This window comes from Symphalangus syndactylus, chromosome 9, assembly GCF_028878055.3.
Source record: "Symphalangus syndactylus isolate Jambi chromosome 9, NHGRI_mSymSyn1-v2.1_pri, whole genome shotgun sequence".
In the NCBI taxonomy this organism is placed as follows: domain Eukaryota; kingdom Metazoa; phylum Chordata; class Mammalia; order Primates; family Hylobatidae; genus Symphalangus; species Symphalangus syndactylus.
The window spans coordinates 125,590,123-125,616,215 of NC_072431.2; the positions used below are offsets into that span (position 1 = coordinate 125,590,123).

Below are 26,093 nucleotides of genomic sequence, written 5' to 3' on the forward strand. Positions count from 1 at the left end.
TCCATTGTTATAAGCCATAATAATTTCAATGTAGCACATGGCTCTATAAGCAATTTCAAAGCATGTCCTCTGATAGAAATTTATAGAACATTCTTTATGGCCCTGTGACTTTACCCATGTACCTCTTTTTTATCATTTATATTTTATTTAAACCATCAAGGAACACACCATGTATCTTCTCCCCATGAGCCAGGATAGCTCCATTTGTGAAGAAAATGGAGAAATTGAGAGGGTATTGTACAAAGGATTGTACAAAGCTTTCAAGTAAAGGCAGAGCCTACTTGGTCTCTCTCTCCTTTCTTCCTCCTCCAGGACACACACCCTCACCCATCATCAGTCTTTTATTTATTAGGTAAAACCTGTTAAAGTAAGGATTGCTGTCATTCTCTACACGGAGATCCTTAGAAATAAATACATCAAAACTTTGGGCTGGGATCTTAAGTATCTGGCAGGCTAGATGCTGCCCAAGTCTGGCCTTAATAGTTGTCTTACTCTACATAACACTCATACACTTATAAATAACCTGGACACTTTCCTCTTCTCAACACTATTTATCCCAGGGCGAAAACAGAGGCAGAGAAATTGTGGTCTTTTTAGCTTTCAGTTGGCAATCATCTTCTCTGCCTTCTCCTTGTCCTCTGGGAACAGAGCCCAAACTGTTTCCTTGTCTCAGGACTGACTCTGGATTTGTGGCCTGAAGTAAAAATGTCAGATTTCAGCACAAAACTCATCCCACACACTTGATTTGGTAGCCTCTCATTTACTACCTTATTTATTTTAAATAACATGATTATTTTATACAGATGGTTCTTTTCTTTTTCATGTTGTCTTCCAGCTTCCACCCAACATTTTAATGGAAAGCAGAAATATCCCAGTTAAGCTAAAGCTCATTTTTTGCTTTCAGTGCTGTGTTGCTTGACGGAGTTTCAATGGAGTGATGGATGTGTTGACCACCTTTGCCTTCAACCAACAATGAATTTGGTCTCTGAAGAGGTTTTCAATATTCAGAGTTTTTGTTTATCTATAAAACTCTTTTAAAAAAATCTATGAAAGTCTAATACTTTCAAAAGTCCAAAAAATGAAGAACTTTGAAAATTATGAGGGTGTATCAACTTGATAAAACTTGTCAATATAATATAATCTTGTCAAATCCCAGCCATTGGACTGTCTCTAAGCTAAGTGTGCTTATGTATGTTCTTTCCTTCTCTGGTCTATATCACACTCCTCTGGTCAGTATCATACCAGAGGGTCAAAGTTAACAGAAGTTTTGCAACTGTTTTCATTACACTTTGAGTTTTTTTCTGCCAAAAAAAAAAAAAAAAAAAGACAAATAATAAAAGGAAGAAAGGAAAAAAGAAGACCGTGTACAATGGATCAAGCCTATAATCTCAACACTTTCAAAGGCCAAGGCAGGAGATCTCGTGAGACTAGGAGTTCCAGTCCAGCCTGGGCAATATAGCCAGACTTTGTCCCTACTAAAAATTTACAAATTAGGTGGGTGTGATTGTGTGCCCATAGTCCTAGCTACTTGGGAGGCTGAGATGGGAGGATCGTTTGAACCCAGGAGTTTGAGACTGCAGTGAGCCATGATTGTGCCACCGCAGCCTGGGCAACAGAGTGAGACCTTGTCTCTAAAATAATTAAATAAATGTAAATGGATGAATGAAATTTACAAAATAATAAAAGATAGGAAAAAGAGGAATCCTGTAAATTGTTCAGCAGCTTGATAATCTGAAAAATAGAGAAGATATTTAGATATTTTTAACAATGATTATAGCTTTATAAGCACTTAGCAATAAAACAAACCTTAACATTAAATACTGGAGAATAAAAGTAGCCAGCAAATGGTGACTTGTCTCTATAGGGTTCATTTAGACTTGTTTACAAGTTGCAAGTATGGCATGTAAATAAGGAAGGCAATTTAGGAATATGTAAAATAATTAGGCTTTTAAAACATTTTGAAGGAATTTACTTCTTTGTTAACCAGATAGAAATAGGACTATTCTATCCTAGAAAAAAGACTAAATCATAGGACTGGCACAGTTAATACATTTTAATTTAGTGATATGGTATGCTGAAAATAATAGCTTCCAGAAATTCAAGAATTCTTGGGTGTTCTTACATAATTAATTTGAAATTGTTAAAAATTGTGTTACTATAGGGAAGAAAAGGAATTTTTCAAAAAAGAAAATTATATGTTTTCTATGTAGGCTTTAGAAGTCTGATTTGTAACCTTAATCTACTTGAGCATATTGGAAAAGCTAACATATTGCTCTACTATATGTGAAAAAGGAGCAGGTGTCCCAGACAGGCAGGTGTTAAGGTGGCTGTTTGAGCTTGCCCTAGATCACTAGTTGACTTCAGTGAAGTTCTACTAACAGGTGGCTAACTGATTGGAGTGCCATGTGACATTTATCCCCGGAGCGACTTGGATGACAGGCTGCTACAGACTGAGGAAGGGGTCTTTGCTTTGATGAAGAAATTGCCAAAACTCATGTCTCATTAGTGTTTCCTAAGGTTCTTTGGAAGTGAACAACAGTTTAATTAAGGGCTGACGTAAACACGTTTCTGCACACTTTCCCTGCAGCATTTTATCACATTAGAATTGATCAAAATTGTTGCCTTGGGCTGACTTGAACAGATATACATCTGGAGCACCATTTGTGCAAGCTGCCGATGAGTCGAGTACATACGCTGTGTTTCACAGCGACTCTCTTCCTTTGTAGATGAAATTACCTTGTTGGGAGATGAGTTGATCTAACTCTTTATTTGCTTAAGTCCTTATCTCCTTGAAGTGATGATGTGAAATAAATGACACATCAAGGCCTAGGATGTATATATGTTACAGTGCCAAAAATATATGTAGTATGGTCAGGAAAAATCATGTGATAATTTGATTTTACAAAATACTTATTTAAAGGGATGCTTAAGAATAAATGAACCACTTTATCAGTAGCCTACTTGAACTTTTTTCTTACATGATGATCTTTTATTACATATTCAACTACATGATGAGTTTCTAAAGTTATAGCTAATTTTCTAGTTATAAATGTAAACATGGGTGTACACATTGAAGAATAACATCATCAATGTGAATCTTTTTTAAAGAATTATTCTCTCTAATCTGTCATTAAGAAGAAGAATTTCTGCAATCCAATATTATTATGATTGCAACTATTTAATGCATTTCTGTCTTTAATTTCTGCCCTCTCTACTAAACCATGAGCCTCACCAAGACAGGGACCACGTGGTTTTGTTTGGCATCTTGATGCATAGCCATAGTTCCTCACACTTATTAGAATCTCAGTGATTGATTTTCTTTTCTCCTTGCTTTACAGTCAGCTACTTCTCATCTGGTGATATTTATTCATGGAACATGAATTTTAAGATATACTGGCTATGGTTATTTTTCTCATCCTGCATTACTAGTCATCACTTCATAATACAGTTTCACATGCATGAGATTCTAAAATAAGCTGCCTAGACACGATGCCTGCTCTACCTCTTCTTTCTTTCATTTCTACTTTTTTTCATTCTCTTCCCAAGTAGCATATTCTTCCAGCCTCTACATCTTTTTGTGTTTTTGATAAAAGCATGTTCCTTAGGAGGTAAGCCGTTAGTCAACTTTTTTAAAAAAACGTATATGTAGTGGATACAAGTAAATAACAATGAAAAATCCATCAAGTAATATAAGATACAAACAAAAGATCATTTATGAAATCTAGATCTCAGGGTTTTCCAAGAGAGATTACTTAAGGAGAAAATAAGTTTGTTCAGTGGATAAAACATTGTTCTATGGGTGGAATAAGGAGAGTGGAAATGCCTCATTTTCTAGTTCAAGGGAATGTCATAGACCAGGGATGGCACAGAGTTAAAAACATGTTTCTCCTGCTCCTAACGGAATCCATAAGAAAATCAGCTTCACCAAAGTTTAAACAAAATGGAATAACAAAGAAAAGGAGCTATTTAAAAATGTGATACTGTGGTAGATCTTGCAAGGAGAAAGATACTGTTTGAAGGATACGATGCCAGCTGCTGGTTTTTATAAAGTGCCATGGTGAGGAAGGCCTGGAGGAGACGAGGAAGAAAATTTTTGGTTCAACCAGGTACAAGTGAAAAGGGCGGTGAGAACAGAAAAAAAAAGTCAAATTTTAGGAAAGTTTTTTCTTCTGAAATCAATTCATTTATAAATTATTACTTTCTAAATCAAATTTAAATTGTTTTGTCTGACTTCAAGCCACCACTGGCCTCTACTTCTTTCTCATCAACTACCAGCAACTCCTGCCTCCCTCCCACCAGTAGAAACATCAGCTAATCCTTTGCCTATCATTCTGCATCTCTTTTCAGCTTCTTTATTTTATGTATTATTCAAGGTATGCATTAAAGTTGTATTTATGCATTATTCAACTTTATTATTATTCAACTTATTTTCAACTTAATCTTTTTATGTATTATTCTTCCTGCTTGAAGGACAGTAGATTGTGAAAAGCGTGGCATTTGTTTTTCTTCACAGAAAGGTCACTTTAAAGTATCTCTTCTATATATTCATTCTTCAAACTTTTTTTTTGTTGCATATGAGCACATTAAACATAGAAACAATATCATTTTTCACCTTGGCATGAAGTCTGTTAGACTGTAGACATTCAAAATAAGTTAAAATTAAAATAATACTAGTTTGGTTCCTGATTAAAATGGAGTATCTAGAAACTCTATCCTTACTTTTTCCCCAGATAATTGATCTTTTATTTCTCCTTCTAGTCTAGAGAGGGTTTTTTTTTTGATTGGGGATTCACTTTTGTATCTTCCTAAGTTCTTAGCATCGTGCCTTCTGCGTGCTGTGTAGCAGTATATTTTTATTAATGGGCCAAGAATTAATTTCATTTAATGAGAAAACAAAGGCAATTAAACCTATATTCTGATACTACCGTTCTTCACCTGTTTCTAAAGCAAATCCTTTCAGTTTGGTCAGTGAACCTTCCCATTCTTATATTGACTATTATAAGTTACTTTTGTTGTTTAAGGAAAGAGTTTGTGGTTCCTTTTGCAACTTGAATGGCAAATTTTATTCTGTTTCTTCTGTGTTGGTCTGTATAATCCTCTGTGAAGGTACCATTATTATTAGGTGCATGCCCAAAAAAGAATTGAAAAAATAAATGGACCCATAATAATTACTCAGTAAAAGCAAGTGTGTCATTTTGGCTAAGAAAATACAAATGCTTTGCTTCTTAAAATTTATATAATTTACATTAAAAATTACATAATCATCTTCAACTTCTATATAAACACCCTTGATTTATGTGCCCTTTACAAAAGGAGACCCATGAATTTGCCTGAGTTTAATGAAAAGTCTGATATAGTTACAGTAGTTGCCATTGCCTTAATTGATCCTCTTCTCCAGAAGCGACATACCCAGAATGACACTGTTCTGTGTCTCATGCTGTGGTCACATTAATTTTTTTTTTTCTTTTTTTTGAGACAGAGTTTTGCTCTTGTCGCGGCTGGAGTGCAATGACACTATCTTTGCTCACTGCAACCCCTGCCTCCAAGGTTCAAGTGATTCTCCTGCCTCAGCCTCCCAAGTAGCTAGGATTACAGGTGCCCTTCATCACGCCCAGCTAATTTTTGTATTTTTAGTAGAGACGGGGTTTCACCATGTTGGCCAGGCTGGTCTCGAACTCCTCACCTCAGGCGATCCACCCGCCTCGGCCTCTCAAAGTGTTGGGATTACAGGTGTGAGCCACTGCACCCGGCCTAAATTATTTTAAAATGAAGTATAATTATGCTTTATTATTTATTCTATGGAATTTTTAGAAACTGATTTACCCAGTTACATTTTACTTGAAATTTATATTTAAACATAGGTAAAGCAGAAGAGTATCAATAAAAAGTTCCCAGTTTCTTTTTCAAACAGTTAATTTTAAATTAAAAATTTGGAATGGCAAGTTATCGCATCGTCTATAACAAGAAAGACAGAATAGAGGTTCTTTCCACCTCTAATAATCTGTATGTCTATGATTTTACATTCATTAGTTAAAGGCCTATATTTGTAGCATTACCTTTTGAAATCACATAGCTCTTAAGCGAAATTAAGTATTATTTTTGGCATCTTGAAGATAGCTGAAATGAGCTCTCTTTGTCTATTTTTTAAACCATGGTTTAATTTTTTTTTCTTTTTTTATAGTGGCATTAATTGCTGTGGTTTTATGAACAATTTATTTCTGTTTTTTTTTTTTGAAAAAGATATACAGAAATGGTTCTCTGACTCATCAAAGTTCTGATAGATTCACAACAGCCAGTTAGTCACAAATTGTAGCTTACAGCTACAAATACGCCTGGCATTTTTTGTAGACTGTGATGTCTACTGCCTTTAGAGTAGCATATTCATCCTTTAAATGCCACCATACTGAAAATGCATATTTAATTTTATGAATGCCTTTACCAGAGCTTAGGTAATTTTTCAAATGGTAAAATGTAATGATAATTAGTTTCTTATATTAATAGCACCATAAGGTCTTTTTCTAATTTCAAGAAAACTCAAATTAAAAATGCAAGTTGTGTACATTTTGTATGTGTGATAAAGTTTTGGTGTTTTTTTCTTTTAATAAAGATTTATTTTCTTTTAGAGATACATGCTGAACTACTTAGAAGCAAAGTTATATGATATCTGGGATTTGCTTCAAAGTACCACAGGGAGAGAAAGTGTAGATGGGGATAAAGATGAAATAAGATTTGTTATGAGTTGATCATTGCCGAAGTTGGGTTATCGGTACACGGGGATTCATTACAATTCTGTCTACTTGTGAATACAGTCAACATTTTTCATAATAAAATACAGATTTTATAGCTCATATCATTTTTATAACATTTTACTATAACTTGATAAACTTCCATTAAAGGCAACATCACTCAAGATGTTAAAACCAAGGCACATCTCTTAACTCCCTACTTATTCCAACAAACTGCATGGTACAGTCTCTTAGTCAACTAAGTTGATGACAGTCTACCTAGCTTAATAATTTAATTGAGTGAATCCTGTTAAAATATTTATTGCATTAGCTCTATCATGATTCTTATTTCAAGCTCTCATGATCTATCTTTTGGCAGTATTAAATATTTATGAAATGAATGTGTGAATGAAGCCCGAAATCTCTGAATTCTTTTCCTATCACAGCACCTTTTGCAATTCCCTTCTACTTGTCCGCATCGCGTCACTAGATTTTAAGCTTTAAAGGAGCCGAAAGCAAGTCCAGTTCACCACTGTGTCCCAGGCTAGTGCAGCATGTGGCATACATTCGGTCTTAAACAAGTATTTATGGAATGAATGTATTGATGAATCTGTTTTCTGAAGCAGTCTTCATGATTTCTGTCTCTGTTTTGGCCAGTCCGCCCTCCATTTAGTTTCGGGGGGGTATTGCTTTAAACTGTCATTATGATCATGTTTTGCCCATCTATGGCGTTTCTCCCATGAGGGTAAGAATTCAGACATTTGTACAGGAAGCTGGAGACCCGTCATCCTGTGGGACCTTCAAGAGGCTTGCTCCTCTTCTTCATCTTTCACCACTCCACACACTGTTTACTTCTCTATTCTGTGCCATCTTGTTTTCTGAGCATTTCCTCTCTGAGAATGTCGTCCCCATTCACATTTTGAAAAAGACACCAATGGGAAATGCCTTCCTCATCCTGGGGAGACTGAGACGATCTCTGTCCTGTACATCGCAGCTGGGGACGTAGCAGCAAATGCCAAAACTTCCCTGCTCTCAATACACATTGTACCTTTCAACTGTTCACAACCATTTTCTTCTAATCATTTTCCTCCTCACCAACAGTGAGCATCCCTAGAGCAGGAATTACTTTTAATTTCTTTAACATCTTCATTTTAGCCGGCCAGTACAGAAACCCAGTAAACGTTTGCAGAAGGAGCAAATTAAGGAATGTATTTTTTGCTAATCAAGTGACTGAGTTTTCCATAAAAGCTGTGAAATCAGTGATATCATGACCAACATACCTGAAGGTTGTTTTTCACATTTGCACCAGTTGTCCTCTGTTGAAAGACAATCTTCTGAATCATGTAAATCTCAGTATGAAATGCTGAGGTAAAGAAGGCCTTTGCGTGAATCAAGGGGCTAAAGGAAACAAGACTGGGTTTTTTAGAAGTTTAAGATTTATTTAGTAATGGGTATAATTCTGATGATAATTTTAGTGAAGGCTTCTGCTAGCTTCCGTGGAGATTGAATGAATATTTCAGAGCTCCGAGATAGCTGGATCGTTGACACTCAGAATATATTTTGTAAAAGATCCAAAGTGTAAGAATACTAAAATGTTGCAAGATGAGATCTGTCATTATGTTGACAGGAACCTTAGAGCTTAAGAAGGTCATGGAGCTTTGGGTTTTTCTCTGTTTCTCGCAGATATGTCTTCTCCGACTACTATGAAGAAGCCTGAAAAGCCATTGTTCAGCTCTGCATCTCCACAGGATTCTTCCCCAAGACTGAGCACTTTCCCCCAGCACCACCATCCCGGAATACCTGGAGTTGCACACAGTGGTGAGGAGTTTGAAGCATAGAGGAGAAGCCTCCTTCTTGTCTGTAGGGCCTAATCCCTTAGGGATGGAGCAAAAGTTTATAAATAGAGCTATGGCAACCATATTTTCTCAACCCATATAGGGAGGGGCACAATCTGATCAAATATTTTTTCTTCTCGATTGATGAGAAAAGATTTCTCTGGGTGCAGGGGCTCACACCTGTAATCCCAGCACTTTGGGAGGCTGAGGTGGGCAGATCACAAGGTCAGGAGTTCAAGACTAGCCTGACCAACATGGTGAAACCCCGTCTCTACTAAAAATACAAAAATTAGCCTGGCATGGTGGTGTGCGCCTGTAATCCCAGCTACTCAGGAGGCTGAGGCAGGAGAATCGCTTGAGCCTGGGAGGCAAAGGTTGCAGTAAGCCTAGATCGTGCCACTGCACTCCAGCCTGGGTGACACAGCGAGATTCCGTCTCAAAAAAAAAAAAAAAGATTTTCAAAGTCATACAAGTAAATAATATTTATAATATGTATTTTAAAATTACCTTTATCAAAAAGATTGTTATCGGAAGAATGTGGAAAATATGGGTACATAGCTATCTTCATTATAGCTTCAGGATTGGTCCTGATATTTTACTAAGGGAAAGATGGAATTTCAATTATGTTGCTGAGTTTAGAGTATTTCTAAATGCATTAAGATGTAAGGCACTATTTCTGTAGATGTTATTTTCTACATATAAATCAATATTTATCTATTTGAGAGTAATCAGAGAATAAAAGGTACTTTTCTTTGACACTTGTTTTATATGCCCAAATCCTTTGGGCTAGTACACTTGATACTGTGTCTAATATCTTAATTTAAGTAGGAAAATGAATCCAGTATTTGTCATTTGTACTTTAACCAACAGCTAATATCAAATCTTTCAAAAATTAAAAATGAGATACAGCTAATGATTAACACTGTATACTTTTTACCTATTACTCTTAATTCCTAGGGAGGAGTAGACTGCATTTTAGGTGGAAAAAGTTTTATATATAAGTATGTTAATAGTGAAACTGTTATTGGTTTAAATTTATAGTTAGGCACTTCCTCGTCCTTCTAACTAATCAAATCTGGTTTTTAAATCTTTATGCAAACAATGTAACATCTTTTAAAATAAAGTCCTTATTGGCTTTGGTTTCTAAGTATATGTTGATATTTGTTGGTGCTATACTTAAAAAAATGCATGGCCTTTATTGCTATCATTAAAAATTATGAAATTGAGAGAGGACTATACAACTTAAATGTCGTGTAAGAACTTTTGCATTTATTACCTATACCATTGAGATAGGTTAAAAAAATCAGTAACTGTTACATAGGTTTGTAATGCTGAATATTTGGACAGAATTAACTGAGAAGTGAAATCACCCATTTGTTACGACACCTGATGAAAATATTCTTATTTCTAACATGAAAAAAAGTAGACAGTATATTTTTATATAACAAAATAGGAGAGACCTAGATGAACCCTCCACCTTGGTCTTTCACCTGATATTTGTTCTGTATCTGCATATTAGGGCCTGTGTTAGGCATCTTGTTCAGAAAGATCGTTTGTCCTTAAAGAGTTCAGGATATAGTGGGGAGAGAGTGGGGTCACGTCATTGGCTGGGCATCTAATCTGAACATGACTAGATAACCTGAAGAAGGATTAGATACCTGGAAGATATGTGTTCTGAGCTAAAGTGTGATGGCAAAGTTCACCACAAGAAGGAACAACAAACTAGGAAGAAGAGGGACAACCTGGGAGGCAGAGGGACATACTAGGAGGAAGAGGGGCAACTTGGGAGGCAGAGGGGCAAACTAGGAGGAAGAGGGGCAAACCGGGAGGCAGAGAGGCAAACTAGGAAGAAAAGGGGTGAACTGGCAGGCAAAGGGGCAAAGGAGGCCGAGGCAACAGCATGTATCAGTGCATTAGAGGCCATTGCAGCAGGGAACTGCCGTATAGCCAAGGATCCACAAATCTCTTCGTCTGGCCAGAGAAGAGGCCAAAGAAGTGATCCGGGACTCTGTCTCAGAGTACCTGAGGTTGTGTGTACTGAAAAACCTGTTGGGATTTTATTCTGGAAGCAGTAGGAAGCCATTGAAATATTTTTAGCAGAGAAGTTACATGATTATAATGGTATTTTTAAAAAGTCATTCACATAGCACTATAAAGGATGTGTTGGAAGGAGCAAGACTGAAGGAAAGAAGACAATAAGGCTTTTCAATAATGTATGCAAGAAATACACATACATGTGTATGTATTCTTTCATAATAGAGGAAAACTTTTTTTTGTTCCTGTATTTTACTTTTCTTATTTTTTTTCTTTTTTTTTTTTTTTTTTTGAGACAGGGTCTTACTCCAGGCTGGAGTGTAGTGGCATGATCTTGGCTCACTGCAACCTTTGCCTCCCACGTTCAGGCAATTCTCCTGCCTCAGCCTCCCAAGTAACTGGGATTACAGGCACTCACCACCCCGCCCAGCTAATTTTTGTATTTTTTTAGTAGAGATGGGGTTTCACTATGTTGGCCAGGCTGATCTCGAACTTCTGACCTCAAGTGATCCACTCCACCCACCCCGACCTCCCACAGTGCTGGGATTACAGCTGTGAGCCACCATGCCTGGCCTGCTTTTCTTATTTTTAAAGGACTAGAATGGCTTTTATGGAAAAGGTAGTCATTTTTACTCTCAGTTTGAAATACGACATTTTACTCAGTGATATCAGGCCACCTACAGCTCATGCAAGCACAGTGCCAGGTTGCCCATAGATTTGAGTTCGGATTTGATTTCTGCAATTTCACTTGAAAAGAGATCTCCTCCAGAACTATTAAGGCCAAATTAATCTCAAAACCTAAAGGACCCAAGATGGAACTGTGTATATATCTTTCCAGGGTTTGTGTACAGATGTGGGCAAAAATCATGGTTAAAATGAGCTGAGATTAAGAGCACTTAGACACTAAGTGAAAGATGCCCAGTTTTTCTTAGATGTTTGTATTTCCTTAAATGATACTTTGAAATGGATATACTTCTTAAATAAAGTAATACTTCAGTAAAGGGTTTTGTTTTAAGAAATATGCATTTGTTCTCTGAAATGCATACATTTGATGGAGGATGCTCAAACTTCAGTATGTAGGAAGATTACATGGACACTTATTTAAAATATACATTTTGGTGCCTTACCCCTAGAGGTCCTGATCCCCTAGGTCTGTGTGTAGACCACGGGATCTGCATTGTAAGAACAATACAGAGAATTTCAGAAACAGTGCTCTGGACGTTCAGAGAACAAAGTTGTGACTATAAAATTGAATTTATGTTTCTTCTATTATATACATTCTTAATTTCTTGTATCTTCTGAAAAAGTTTTTTTTGGGAGAGGTAAGCAATACATCCCATAAATAGCACCCCCCCCCCCACCCATGTAGTTTCAAAGTTGGAGATAAATCATTCCAGGTGATTTCCCTTTATAGGTTATGGCTAGAATTTATTTTTTTCATAATCTTTAAGTTGTCTTATAAAACATTAGACATTTATCATTTATAATTTCCTATTATTTGAATTGGGAAATATTAAATAGGAAGATATTTACTGTTCACTTCTACATATATTTGTTGGTAGTTTTAATTTGTATTTCTGTGATTATTTCTCTCAACATTATAGAGATAATGATCATATGATTATACTCTTTCTCCATCTTTCAAACTTGATTTATATTTCAAAAACTGAACAATAAATTATAAGAATACTAATGTTGAAAAGTTATAGTAAAATTGAACATTGTCCACATTGCATGTGTTTTATATAGTATTTCCCTTTATAAAATTATTATAAAATATGTGATTTAGGGGGAAGGTAATATACTTACCTATATGAAAGTTTAAATTTTCATTGCTGTGTGTTTTATTCTTGGTTTTATATTAACAATATCTTTTAAACTACATATAGTAAAAGTTAAAGTAGAAAGAAAAATAGTTGCAGAATAGAGCTCTTTTGGTTTTGAAAGAAACATTTTCATTAGGAGAGTTTCTAGCTCTATGTTCCAGTGTTCATAAGCATTTATACCATGACCAGACAATTATAAATGACATGGGATGACGTTGTATTAGTGATTGTCTTTCCTTCTAAACAACTGCCAGGTAGGATGTGTAGGGAAATGTTTTATTTGAAATTGAATTTCACTTTTGTTTTTAATTTTGGTAGAAAATTTTTGGGTCTTTTGCCCTCTACTTAATGCTGTGACTTGCTCTGGACTTATGAGACGAAGTGTTTTTTGTTTGTTTGTTTGAGATGGAGTCTTGTTCTGTCGCCAGGTTGGAGTGCAATGGCGCCATCTCGGCTCACTGCAACCTCCGTCTCCTGGATTCAAGTGATTCTCCTGCCTTAAGCTCCCAAGTAGCTGGGATTACAGGTGCCCATTACCACGCTCGGCTAATTTTTTGTATTTTCAGTAGAGATGAGGTTTCACCATGTTAGCCAGGCTGGTCTCGAACTCCTGAGCTCAGGTCATCCACCCGCCTCGGCCGCCCAAAGTGCTGGGATTACAGGTGTGAGCTACTGCACCCGGCCTAAAGATTTTATAATCAAAGAATATGTTTTCAACAGGATATAACTTTGCTCAAAGAAGTGTTTTATCAAGTATTGACATAACCTATAAAAGAGAAACTTATAACCACTCACAGAGCTAGAAAGCAAGATTGTTAATTTTCTAGAGTGATGTTTTGTCTCTGTGTAGTTAGCAGTACTGGTGTTGAGAATAAAAATGAAAAAGTAACTGTTTTTTTAGGAGAGCTTGGTTAAATCATGGGGACAAAAATGAATGTTTATCAGTTTTGTAGTTTCGCAGCATTCTTCAGCATCAGAATGGAGCAATAAGGTAACCAGCTGATGAGTCAATCTTTCCTCTTCTGTCTTCTGCAGTCATCTCAACTCGAACGCCACCTCCACCTTCACCGTTGCCATTTCCAACACAAGCTATCCTTCCTCCAGCCCCATCGAGCTACTTTTCTCATCCAACAATCAGATATCCTCCCCACCTGAATCCTCAGGATACTCTGAAGAACTATGTACCTTCTTATGACCCATCCAGTCCACAAACCAGCCAGGTAAAAATAAGAGAGAAAATAAGATTAGCACCTAAGGGAGATGGGACAGGTCTAATTCTGAGACACAAAGGTTAGTCAGACAGTGTGTCTGGCAGAACGTCAAGCCTTGAAATCCATCTTCAGGAAGTTGCTTGGTGACTCAATAAGTTTTTATTTAAAGGTGGCTGAATGACAGGTAGGAAGTGTGTTGCCCCAAAGGGTACATTTGTGAAGATGGTTTAATGTTTTTGGATTTTCACTGACTGAAGGGAAAGTTTATGCAGAAAGTACATTGACAGGAAGGCTCTGGGCTGGAGTTCACGCCTCTTAAATACCTGGTTTGACACAGAGACAATGTGCTTATTTCAGGCAGGAGTAAGGTATGTGCTAAAATAAACACACACAAAAGAACTTACAGTTGTATTTATAGACCAAGTATTAGGTATTAAAATAAGCTTTGGTAATGTAAACATTCTCAGTGTTTGATGACTACTTGAATATTCTTTGCAGAGACATGACTTACATTTAATAATGAGTGACATTACTAGAAGCGTCTTTTTTTTTTTTTTTTTTTTTTTTGGAAACATTGTGCAGAGGTTTTGGGGATTCATTTTGTAAGTGTAGTGACTCATGAGCATTTCTCACTCCCCTAGACATGTGGTTTCTTCTACCGAGAGGTTACTTCATAGGAATTTGGTACATGAGCATTTTCCACAATCAAGTAGACAGTCTTTGTGCCAGACCTGGGGCTATCAATAATCGTAATATCTAAAACATGTAATTTTGATATTAGTATCTGGTATTTAGCTTTGCTGCTTTACCTCTAAGACTCCTGTCCACTCATTATACCTTTTAATATTTTGGAGAATTTTCACAAACTATCATTACTACTGTGGAACGCTTCCTAAAATGCTAGTAAATAGTGTGTGTCTATCAATTTATAATTAGCAAAGAAAGGTGAGAAAAAAATCCCTTTGGTCTTAATTTGTTAAAATGAAACAAAATGGTCCTTTCTGAACTTTTAATTTAGAATAACAGTATATCCAGGACCCTTTGGGTTACTTAAAAAGTTATCATTACTTTTAGTCTGACTGATTAAGATATTAAACTCAATATTGAATTTTGAATTTGAAGTTAAAATTATTATTTGTCTTTTAGAAGAAAATGTTAAAATGTTGTAGCACTTTTCATGACTGAAGTACAAAAGACAGCTAAGTAAGAGTGGGATCTTAGTATATCGTTTAGAAATAAAATTTGTTGTCAGCACATGGATTCAGAAGTCTCAGTTCCATAGAGCGTTTTGCTAGACTCAGCTGGGAACAGTGCATACAAGGTCTGATTTTAATTTGTGTAGAATTTCCATGAATAACAAAGTCTAATTAAGACATCCATTAAAAGTCCTTAACGTTAATTCAGTGTGGAAAATCTTAGAGTTCCATTGGATTTTTTTTTTTTAACTGATGTCTTAATTAGGCACTGTTAGGGGAAAAATTATGCAAATTAAAATCAGGCCCTTAGTGTTACACATTTCTTTAATTATTCAGTGCTTGTTTTACGTATATTTCAATTTCTTTATAAGTTAAGAGGGCATATTAGGTGATAATCTGCCTATATTGTTCTCAGTTTTTCTTCACCTTTTCAAGATACATATCACCTTCTAAGAGAAGCATATTACTCTCGTCTCAAAAAAAGAAAAAAAAACAAAAAAAACCAAGCAACCAAAAAACTCTCAGGATATTGTATAATAGGAACCGTGTGTAAAGTAGAATAATCCTTTCCTAATGCTGTTAGCTTCACCTTCAGACAAGACATCTCTCTTTTCTATCTACAGTATGAAAGTTCATCTATTAACAGCCTTAAAAGATATAAATTTTTAGTGTAGCTTCATCTGTTTGAACCAGTAGAAAACTGAGGAGAAAATAGCCCTCAATTCTTCTGACCCTGAGTTTTAGGAAAGTTGTCTGCATTGGCTTGGGAATTCTTTCTTTGTCACCTTTATTCTTTTCAAATGAGAGAAGTGTCTACTAGTTCATGTTGTTCAATTCCAGTAGGTGAAGTTTGTAGAATGGTCAGGGTAAGATAATATATTTGGTGGCAGCATTTCCTTGAAATTATTGTCATTCTGCTCCAGACATTTTGTTCCAGGTAGGTACTTTCAAACTGTTTTGGTGAACACTGTATGTAGAAACATTTTTACCATTGAATGTACCACTAATGATAAAATGAGACCTGTCTTCTTTCTTAAGATGTTTAAAGCACTTATTTCCAATGTTCAGATAACCAGAAATGGATGGTCTGCTGTAGAAACAAACTACTTTTTCTCTTTGAAAGGAAAAATGGGTCTTTATAGTTAAGTGCAGATTTTTTTTTTAAGGACCAGTGTATCTGCTCTGATTTTTAACTCCAACTCAAAACCAATTAATTTGCATTTCAAAATAGAATTCTTGGTATTTACCGTTTTAGCTTTAGAAATGGAAAAAAATCAGTATTCCTTCACCATTCACTTCTAGTCAGCTGTTGCTTCCCAATATTCTCCAGCACTGCACTGATTTTGATTTTTAAGATAAGCAACTGAGATGCCTTTTCCTCCCCACAGCAATTTTGAGATTAATTGCATTACTGCTGCACCAATTATAGTGAGACAGTCATGCTATTCAATGGAATATTTTGAATAAAATTAGTTTAAAGATGTAACTCTCCCATAGGTTTCCATATTGGAAAACTCTGGTCAATTTTCCTGACATCAAGTTAAATACTTAAAATTACCTGTGATGAATAATCACGATATTCAGGAAGTCCATTTTCTTTATAGAATAAATAATGTGGCCTCTGAGGAGCCTAACCGAAGACTCAGTTCATGTCTCTAAGTCACAATATTTAAGTGTTATTAGCTGTTCATCTTTTTCTCTAAATAAATGTCTACTTGTAATTTATGTGCAGATATTTTTTTTTTTTTTTTTTTTTTTTTTTTTGAGACGGAGTCTTGCTCTGTCACCCAGGCTGGAGTGCAGTGGCGCGATCTCGGCTCACTGCAAGCTCCGCCTCCCGGGTTCACGCCATTCTCCTGCCTCAGCCTCTCCGAGTAGCTGGGACTACAGGCGCCCGCCACCACGCCCGGCTAATTTTTGTATTTTTGGTAGAGACGGGGTTTCACCGTGGTCTCGATCTCCTGACCTCGTGATCCGCCCGCCTCGGCCTCCCAAAGTGCTGGGATTACAAGCGTGAGCCACCGCGCCCGGCCAGATATTTAGAAAAATATTCTGCTTCATTATTTTTTTTGCCTTTAACAGTTCAGATTATAAAGACTATATACTTGTCGAGAATAGCCTCCCAGCAAATTGTGATGAACACCGTGCAGTGGAGAATTCCAACATGGGTATAATCAAAAATAACATTCTCAGTCTAGAAAAAGATATTCCACTATTTCTTCAAAGAGTGTATCCTTAGGATTTTGTTTCCTGCCACGGAAACTATTTTTGTACCCAGGGGCTAAAACTCAGATAATAATATCTTTTCTATCATTGCCCAGGGGATTTTCTCAGTTAATTCCCACAAATGTCAACAATAAATGTTTTGTGTAACTCTCCATGCACCACCATGGATGGAAGAGTAACTCAAATAACAATGTTCGTTTGCTTGTCCTCTGCTTCCCCTCAGTACAATTTAATTTACTTTGGAAATCTTTTACTTGTAGGTATAAGGACAAACGTAGCTCAGCATTTTATATCATTGTATGAGCTCTGAAATTTTAGATGCTTTACATCTCATTCTATCTTCTTGTATTAGTAAGTCATCAAAAGTTGACCGTAGATCTCGGAATCTAAATTGCCTAATGTGTGCATCTCAGCACACCTGTGTGTAAGAGAGCTAGAGTTTTGTATGCAGGAGAATGGCTCTTGACTGTAAATGATGAAAATTCCAGAATTCGTTGTGTTTGATCTCCTAGATATTTTTGTGTCCTTTGTTTCAGTGATATCATCATGTAGGTGAAAATTGCGTTCTAAAAGCCAAAACTGACTCATTATAGAAAATGAAGAGCAGAGAATAAGGAAGCATTGGGTTCCAACTCTAGCTAGTTCAGTAAGGAATTCCATTTTAGCCTTTGGGCTAAGCATTTAAGTCTGCACTTGAGTTTCTTGGCCTACTACATGAAAGGATCAAGTCTACCTGGCTCTCAGGGGTGCTGTAAAGAGGAATTAACCTATACCATGAAGATGAAAACCTTCTTTGAAATGCTGCTGCTCCTTATTACTACCAACCATTGACTGGCCTCTGCAACTCCGACTCAAGAGGGCCTGTGTGGCGCCTATGTGCAGTGTGCTGGATCCACACAGTCGTGTGTGCTGAGTGGACTTGTTGGACAAGATGACTGCCTTTTGGATTGCTTCACCCGGCATTCTGTTTTTGTTTTGTAGCCTAACAGCAGTGGTCAAGTAGTAGGGAAAGTGCCTGGCCATTTCACTCCTGTCTTGGCACCCTCTCCCCATCCCAGTGCAGTGCGACCTGTGACCCTGAGCATGACAGATACTAAACCCATCACTACATCCACTGAAGGTGAGGCAGCTTCACCTACAGCAACCAGTAAGTATTTCCATAGGAAATGAGAAATGTCCATCAAAGGCACCACTGGATATCTGATCCAAGGTGGAAAACACGGCAATTTTTCCAGCTACCCGACCAGATGGAGATTTCTCATTTAAGTGGAGCTAGCAGGCATGGATGTGGCCCTGCTATCACAGGCTCTCTCTTCTCAAATTCCAGTCAGTGAGTCATATTTGAAAAGGGAGAAGCTCATTTGTTTAAGTTAACAGCTATAACGAAAATGATAAGTCATGCCTGCTTGTTCAAGGTATACATTGAAATTGCACTAAGTAACATAACGCAGAATACAAAGTTTTCATATCACCCAAAGAGAGATTAGGTAATTGGTACTTTTTGGAGCATTCCTATAGAAATCAAGCCCCTTCACAAAGCAGATGGAATCAGTGCCTCTGTAAGGTAATTGCATGTTTACATCATCGTAGGTTATGTCATTGTTAAAAACAGTTACATAAGGTTGGGAACAGATGAGGACATTTCAAAACTTAGTATTAGGCACATGTAAGCTACCTGTACTTTCATTATCTGCAAGCTTTTTTTTAAAACCTTTTGATTATTTTGCCTATCATGGTACATCAAATACTGTGCTTTTTAGTGTGGCCATAACATTTAAATGTCAGAGATTTAGCCAGTGAACCTTCCTAACACATACCAATAAGCCACATCATTCCTTTGTTTTTTCATGTAAAATACTCAGAAGTATAGAAGAAATTAATTTTGAGGTGGTTTCACCCAACTGTCAGCTTCTTAGTACTGGAGCTAGAATGTACAAATTGGTGAAGTAGAATGGATAAAGCTATGGAATTTGTGGAATTAGCATGCACCTCACCAGTTATACAGATATCTTAAATTCAAATCTTTTATTTTTCTTTCTTAGAGCAAGAAAATCCCCATGATCTTGAAATTTCCATGTGAATCAGAGACAATCAGAGGCATGCACCACTCATTCTTTCTCAGCCATTGGAAAGATGCTCTTTTTTTTTATGGTTTCTGAAAGACTAGGAAGGAACCCTATAATAAAAATGGACAATACTTTGTACAGTGAATTCAGCGTTTCTTTCTCAAAATTCATGAGCCTCGTAAATTAATAAGTTCCTATAGGCTTGTAATACCCATCAGTAATTCTTAATGCTTAGAATACTTCCCTGAATGCACAGATGGATGCGACCCACTCAGGAAAAACTAAAAATTATTTTGTTCTAAAGGTTTGCTATGTGCATTACAGTCACCAAAACACTAAGTACTCATTTTAAAAGTGGATGTCTTGACATCTTTGAGCAAACAATGTCAGCAATTTAAATAAAAGCACATAGAAAACAAAGATTTTTTTTAAGTAGTTGAAAGATTATCACAGGATAAATGGTCAAAACCAAGTTCTAGAAACTCTGATGCCTACTCTTACGGTGTTGTTAATAGAAGAGATTCAGGAGAGGATCAGACCCAGATGATCACAGCTCACTTATGGGAGTACCCTCAGCCTGTTTGTTAATAAATTGTTTCTATACTTACATACAGGTTGTTCAAAAAGGGATCTGATTTGACTAGTAAAATTACAAAATATTCAAAAGGAGTATCTTGGTTGTATAAAGATGGCTGCATCAGTCCATTTTCCACTCCTACATAAAAGAAACATAGTGAGTAGTTTTTCTTTCCTATAAACAAGCTTGTAGCTCCAGGTTCCTAGGCACCACCAGTAATAAAAAACTGGTCATTGAATTGATACAGTACTATGGTCAAAGAAATCACAGAAGCCAAGGAAAGCTCTTTCTCATAGATGAAAAGAAAAAGCAGCATAGACTTGGTGCTCTTCTGTAAGGGTGAGGCTCCTCTCCGGCTGTCTGTGAGGTGTGGTGAATTCCAAAGGCTTGGAGATTGAGTAGGGGTCACTGGTTGCTGATGGCTGCCTTGCATGGCCCCTTATTCAGGAGCAATTAAAATATGAATTGTGAGCATCTTCACTGTTTTTAAAAAGTTGACCTAAAAAAGCTTCCATGGATCAAATTCTGCAGTCCTTTAAGTGAACAAGGCAGAATTAATATATTGGTTTTAGAAAGCCAGTTCATTTAAAATGAAGCCTGGATTCCTCATTAATCTGGTGGTTTTAAACCGAACAGTGTAGCTTTCTTCAGAACAATAAAGGTAATACATGGTAATATGGAGCAGTGGGATTGCCTAGTTCTGGGAAGATACCTTACTCCTTTCCTTGTGAAAAGTAACAAGTCTTTAGGAGTAGCTCCCTATTCATTTTTTTGTGTGTGTGTGAAAAATTTACTCTATACCAAAAAGCAAAAAGCAATTGTACAAAAAGTACTTGCAAATGAGACTATAACAATGTAAGGAGTAGTCACCATATATACTTATTACCTAGTGGCCAGCTATTTAAAGGTGCATCAGCTTCCTTCCTGGATCAATTACAAGAAATCGATTTTTGTATGTGTGCTTATGGGAAGTATTTTTTTCAAAAACATTCCTATCAGACTTGAGGCCATTTTCACAGGTCAAATACCGAGCTGATTCATTCTACGTGCTATAGGCTCCTCCTTCATGATAGTAAGATTTGATTTCCTTTTTAGCAAGAATTTTAAGGAAGACATTTTCCATCCCATATCATTAAGCACATCTGCTTAAATTCCATCATTAAAAGCTGTCACTTTTTCCTGGCGGACTTTCAGTCTGCTTTACATTTAGAATCATATACCATCATTGATTATTTCATATTAGACAACTACTATCTGGTGAAAAAGTACATCTGGGAATAGGGCCCTTCTATTTATCCAATCCTTAGTACCTCCGCAGGACAGTTACTAGAGCATGTAAGTGTGAGACACCCACACTGAAGTATGAGATCTGCTTTACTGGATAGATTTTTTAGGGGGAATAAGCGAGTTGATTTGAAGTCAATTATTATTTCTTTTCTATCACCTGGTATTTACTCAGACAAAAGAGAAGAGAAATGAAGACACTTTTTTTTTGGTTGCAAATCCCACTTCTCTGGGTTTCTTATACATGGACAGGGTGTTCGTTCTGATAGTTCACAATTTTTATCTTTGTTTTTGTTCTTCCTTAATCAGCCTACACAGCCTCAGGCACATCTCAAGCCAATCGATATGTGGGACTAAGCCCAAGAGACCCATCCTTCCTACATCAGCAACAGGTGGGCAAGTTTCACCCAGGTGTGACGGTGTAGCCACGCTTTCGCTTCCGTGCTTCTCCATGTTGCCTCTCAGATCCGGACTCAGAAGGGGGCTCCTGGGGCTTCTGAGACCAAAACTGATCATTTCATTTCCCAGAATTTTTTCTCATTGATCCTTTGTTTCTCACCTCTTTGAGGAGAGTTTCTCGAATTGGCTCATGACCTTTTCCATCTCTGTAGCATATACTGATAACATGCATGAGTAATAGTGTTTCAGCCAAAGTGTATTTTTCTCAGTCTCATTGGCTATGGAGAACTTACAGACTATAGCTTTCAAAGACAAAAACTGCAAACTGTTTTAAAAGCCAACTAGAATAGAAGCAGTATATAATTCGAGTTTTTGAGTGATTTCATATTTTCCAGATGTTTTGCTCCTCACATTTGTATTTTAGTCCAAGATGATGAGTTATGAAGCTAAAATCTCAGGCGACACTTCATTCCTATTTTAATAGCTTTAAATTGGTTTACTGATTTCAGATGTGATAAAACACTTTTTTTGGTTCTGCTTTCTTACATCATTTATGTTTCTAGTAGCATTTTAAATTTCACATCTCATTAATGCTGTAAATTTAATGCAGATGAAGTGTTTACCCAAACTGTGAACATATACAGCCAGGATTAATGGTGGCTTATAAACAGATCAGCCACAGTCAAAAGCATGGACCATACCAATGTAGAAATCCCACGATTCTAGTTACAGGATAAGAGAAATAATTCTAAACAGTTCCGAATTTAAATATGTTTTATGATGCATATGTTTGCTGCTCTCAAGTTTTGATCGCAAAGCAGTTTGAAATTAACGGTATGCAAAATATTACATAGGGGAAAATTAGGCTATAATAAATAATAAAGAGCTGGTGTTAACTAACTTGCTCTTTATTTATAAATTGCCTGTGCATATATATGAGTTTTTGTATAGGTAGTAAGCTACTTTTGCCCACTTACTTCATTCTTGATCTGTTCACCTCACATACCCTTGTTGTGGCCTAACTCAACTATGCTTGGTGTGGAGTTCTCAAGCCCTTTCCAGTTGCAGCCCAAGGGGGCAGACTGCATATTAGAGGTCACCACATGCAGAGCTCAGAGAAAATCATAAAGATGGTAGCTTATTCAGGATACTTGATGTTTTGCCAGGTTTAAAAAAAGCAAAACAAAACAAACCAAAAGAGTGAGAACTAACTGAAAACATCTGTACACAGTTATGAAAATACCAAATAATAATTAGTGGTTTTGCCAGCCATTGGCTTCTCAACATAATTCTCTGGAATGTTGCTTTTTTTTCACCTCTAAAATTGCTATAATATGAAATGAGTTACAATGACTAGAATATGGTTGTGTTTGACAAATGTATGTGTCCATTGTGTTTTTTAAAAAACATATGCAGGATGTATAGGTTTAAAAACTTGTTCTTTTAAAAATCATTACACATATTCTGAGGAATATTTTTCTCATGGGATTTGCATTATTCTTTATGACACATCTCTAATTTCCAGTTAATTTTTAATGCATAAAACACGCCTCCATTGTTTAAACCTTTAGCCCCAAATGCTAGTTAGAATACTCTGACCAATTCCACGTATTTGGAGGCAGCCTTCCTCCTCCACTACCCTAATCTGTGGCAGCTTTAATTTTCTTATCCCTTATGATAAATGTTGAAGCCTCATGTAATTGTGATTACTAAAGTCCATTAATATAAGAGTTACTTCTCCTCTCACATATCTAAAAATATATCAAGAAAACTTAGCAAGCATCGTGAAAATATGAATTTTAATGTAGATAGCATTCTGGCACATGATATGTTTTAAAAACTGAGTTCTAGAACTATAAACTATTTTAAAATCAAAGAAGACAGCCACTTATTTAAGTGGACAACATTGAATCAAGACTGCTTACAATAAGAATACATTTTGTTCAGTCAACTATGGTTAATACTCATGGAATACATGATATATATTAATCTTTGGAAGCAAAAAAAAATGTTCTTTATAGCTGAAAATGTTAAATACCATGCAGACAGATAATTTGTCCTCTATGTAATGAAAGAGTTAGTGCTACTTTTTAATTTGAAGAAGCCCATATATGCTTTATTACATAATGAACTCCAGTTTTGAGGCATGCAGAAAATACCTGTAAATAAATGCATATCATGCTACAGATGTATATTAGTAAACTAAGGCTAGAGTCAAAAGCCTATTCATTTTAGCCTTTCAAATTTTAAAGGAATTATAGAAATGAAGTTTTATGTTTACTGTCCAGGAATAAAGAGACAGAAATAGTTTGAATGACTTCAGTAGAGTAAAGATTATTCTTTCCTTCAGTAGAAATGAGATTGATTTACTGTGTCCTTTCATTACTTTACAAAGATTTAAAAGAGACCACTCTTCTAGAGGCAGTTTCTAAATGCATTTGGTTTAAAGCACTCAATGATGAATGAAAAGGAAAATCAAGGGGTACATGAAATAAAGGTAATCAATCATGTTATATTAGCTAGGAGAAATTCAAAATTAGAAAGGCAGTGCTTTAGTCTGAGAGGGTTCTTTTAAACATTCCCTATAGCCTTTAATATAGATGACCCTTTAAGAATAAATATCGTCACCAGGTACATTCTTCAGTTCATGGTGGCTGCTTTATAAAGATTTATCCTTTTAGGTTATGAAAAGTACTGATGTGTAGTTTTGAGTGTTGTTTTTTTCTTAGAAAAAACTTTAATACAGCCTACATAAATTAAAGTTAATGATAAATTTAAAGTGGTTGTGTAATTTTGACTATTTCATAAATAATCTTTCCACAAGATGATAATACAGTGGAGTTTCCAATATGGTCATTTTCTAATACATAAGCTTACTAGCATTATCAAATTAAGATGAAAAGCTTTGTAATGTTAAAATGAACCCTGTACTTTACCTGTAAGAGTAATACATTGATAGTGTCAAATCTGAATACTAAAAGTATACACTTTTATATCATTTACTTGGTACACAGACAATTGTTATTAGTAATTATACATCTTTGTGTTCCTTTTTATAATAATTATTGCTGATGACATTAGTTGCTAACTGCTTGAGAATACTAGTTTATTCTGACTGGAAGGAAGGTCACCTATCACTGAAAATATATCTCATTTGAGTCTAAAAAATAAATTCACATAGTCCTGAAGACTGTTTCAAAAAGGTTCATGTAAACCAGTTGATAATCTGCCATTAAAAATAATCCTCTCTAATCGGTCATAATAGTCAGCACATACCAGCTGATCAGTATTTGACTTCAGACTTTTTCTTTATCTCTTAACACAATCTTGAATACTTTTCAAGTCTAGAACTAGTCTGTCTTTGGGATTATTGGCGTAGTTATTGCATTTGCTATTGGCATGGGGGAAATCTTAAAATCAGAACTTCAACTGGAGCTTCATTCTTCTTTAACTTTTCTATTGGAAGATGGTTTTGGTGGCTTGAAGAACTCATGGGTCCTGCTTTGGCAAACTGAACTCATTAGTCTCTGCTGAGAAATGTCTTTTTATGGTTTGGAACATTTTCAGAAATGTGGAACACCCAACCCCTCTGACTTAACTTCAGAGAAGTTTAGTAAAATGCAGTATATCCTTTTCTCTCTCATACTTTATAATTCATGAACACATCGTGCAAATTTATTATGATAGGCAATGAAGTAACCACGTTTCCCAAATTTTATCTGCCTGAGAAAATGGGAACTATCAATCAGAGTGTTGGATGTTGCTTAGAAAATATAGAAATTATTTTATAATTCAGTCTAACAGTTTTAGCATGGATGAATAATATGAGACAACTTACTTGAATTAGCACAAGTTTCTTATCTGGTCTACCTCATAGTGAGTTGCTAATTTCAGGCCTCCTTCCTTTGCTATCATAGAAAGTTTGGTAATATTAATACAAGAGAATCTGGCTAATTTGATTATCACCATTACATTTGAGTCTAACGTCATAATAAGAGCCTAAATTCTTACTATTGTACATCAACATATATTTAAAAATCTCACTGTAAGTTGGAAGTAAAAAGTTTGCAGCTAAGAAGCTTCTTGTTTAGAAATAAAAGTTCACCATCCAAACAAGCCATTGAAGTACATATTAACCTTTGATGTATATTTGAGATTTCAATTGAATAAATTAGGAGCTCACTTTTGCCTTCCCTAAGTGAGACAATAAAGTCAAGTAAAGTCTAGTTTATAAGAAATCGGTCTTATTTTTGTAATCTCAAAATTATAATCTCCTGACTATATATATATTACCTCTAATAAGAGCTAATGAATCAGTGGCCTGATCAATTCAGGTCTTTGCATTACTTCTCACAATTGCATGGATTTTATTGGTGCTTGGGCTTCAGCATGTTACATCTCTTGCATGACTATATAATGCTATTATTTGAATTTCAATTACTGGTCTAGTTTATATTTAAATTGTTTCAACACTTTTTTTATAACACTTTTGTTTTTAAAACTAGAATTTGAAAGTACTTCTCATTACACTGAAAATTTCTGTTACACAAAATGGCCTTTTTAAGAAATTACCTCTGGATGATTTTTTTAAACTAAGATATTACTTTAAATCTTCTTATAATATTTGTCCTGGCAAATGGCAAAGCCAAAGCTTGGTACTACCATTGGAAAGGTAGTCATTTATTAGAGGCAAGCAATTAAAAGGACACAAGTG

General features: G+C 35.8%; 1 protein-coding gene across 19 annotated transcripts in view; it reads left to right on the plus strand.

Moving 5' to 3' along the window:
* NFIB (nuclear factor I B) overlaps positions 1-26,093 on the plus strand; it is a 463,288-nt gene that overhangs the window by 410,715 nt on the left and 26,480 nt on the right. For 8 of the 19 annotated variants that reach the window (XM_055294231.2, XM_055294237.2, XM_055294236.2 and 5 more), the window contains exons 7-8: positions 8,409-8,543; positions 13,456-13,640. In XM_055294231.2, coding sequence (XP_055150206.1) covers positions 8,409-8,543; positions 13,456-13,640 — 320 coding nt within the window. Of the gene's footprint in view, positions 1-8,408; positions 8,544-13,455; positions 13,641-18,034; positions 18,201-21,289; positions 21,373-26,093 lie in introns of all 19 variants that reach the window. The other 11 variants (XM_055294226.2, XM_055294228.2, XM_063609862.1 and 8 more) reach the window with 3 other exon arrangements.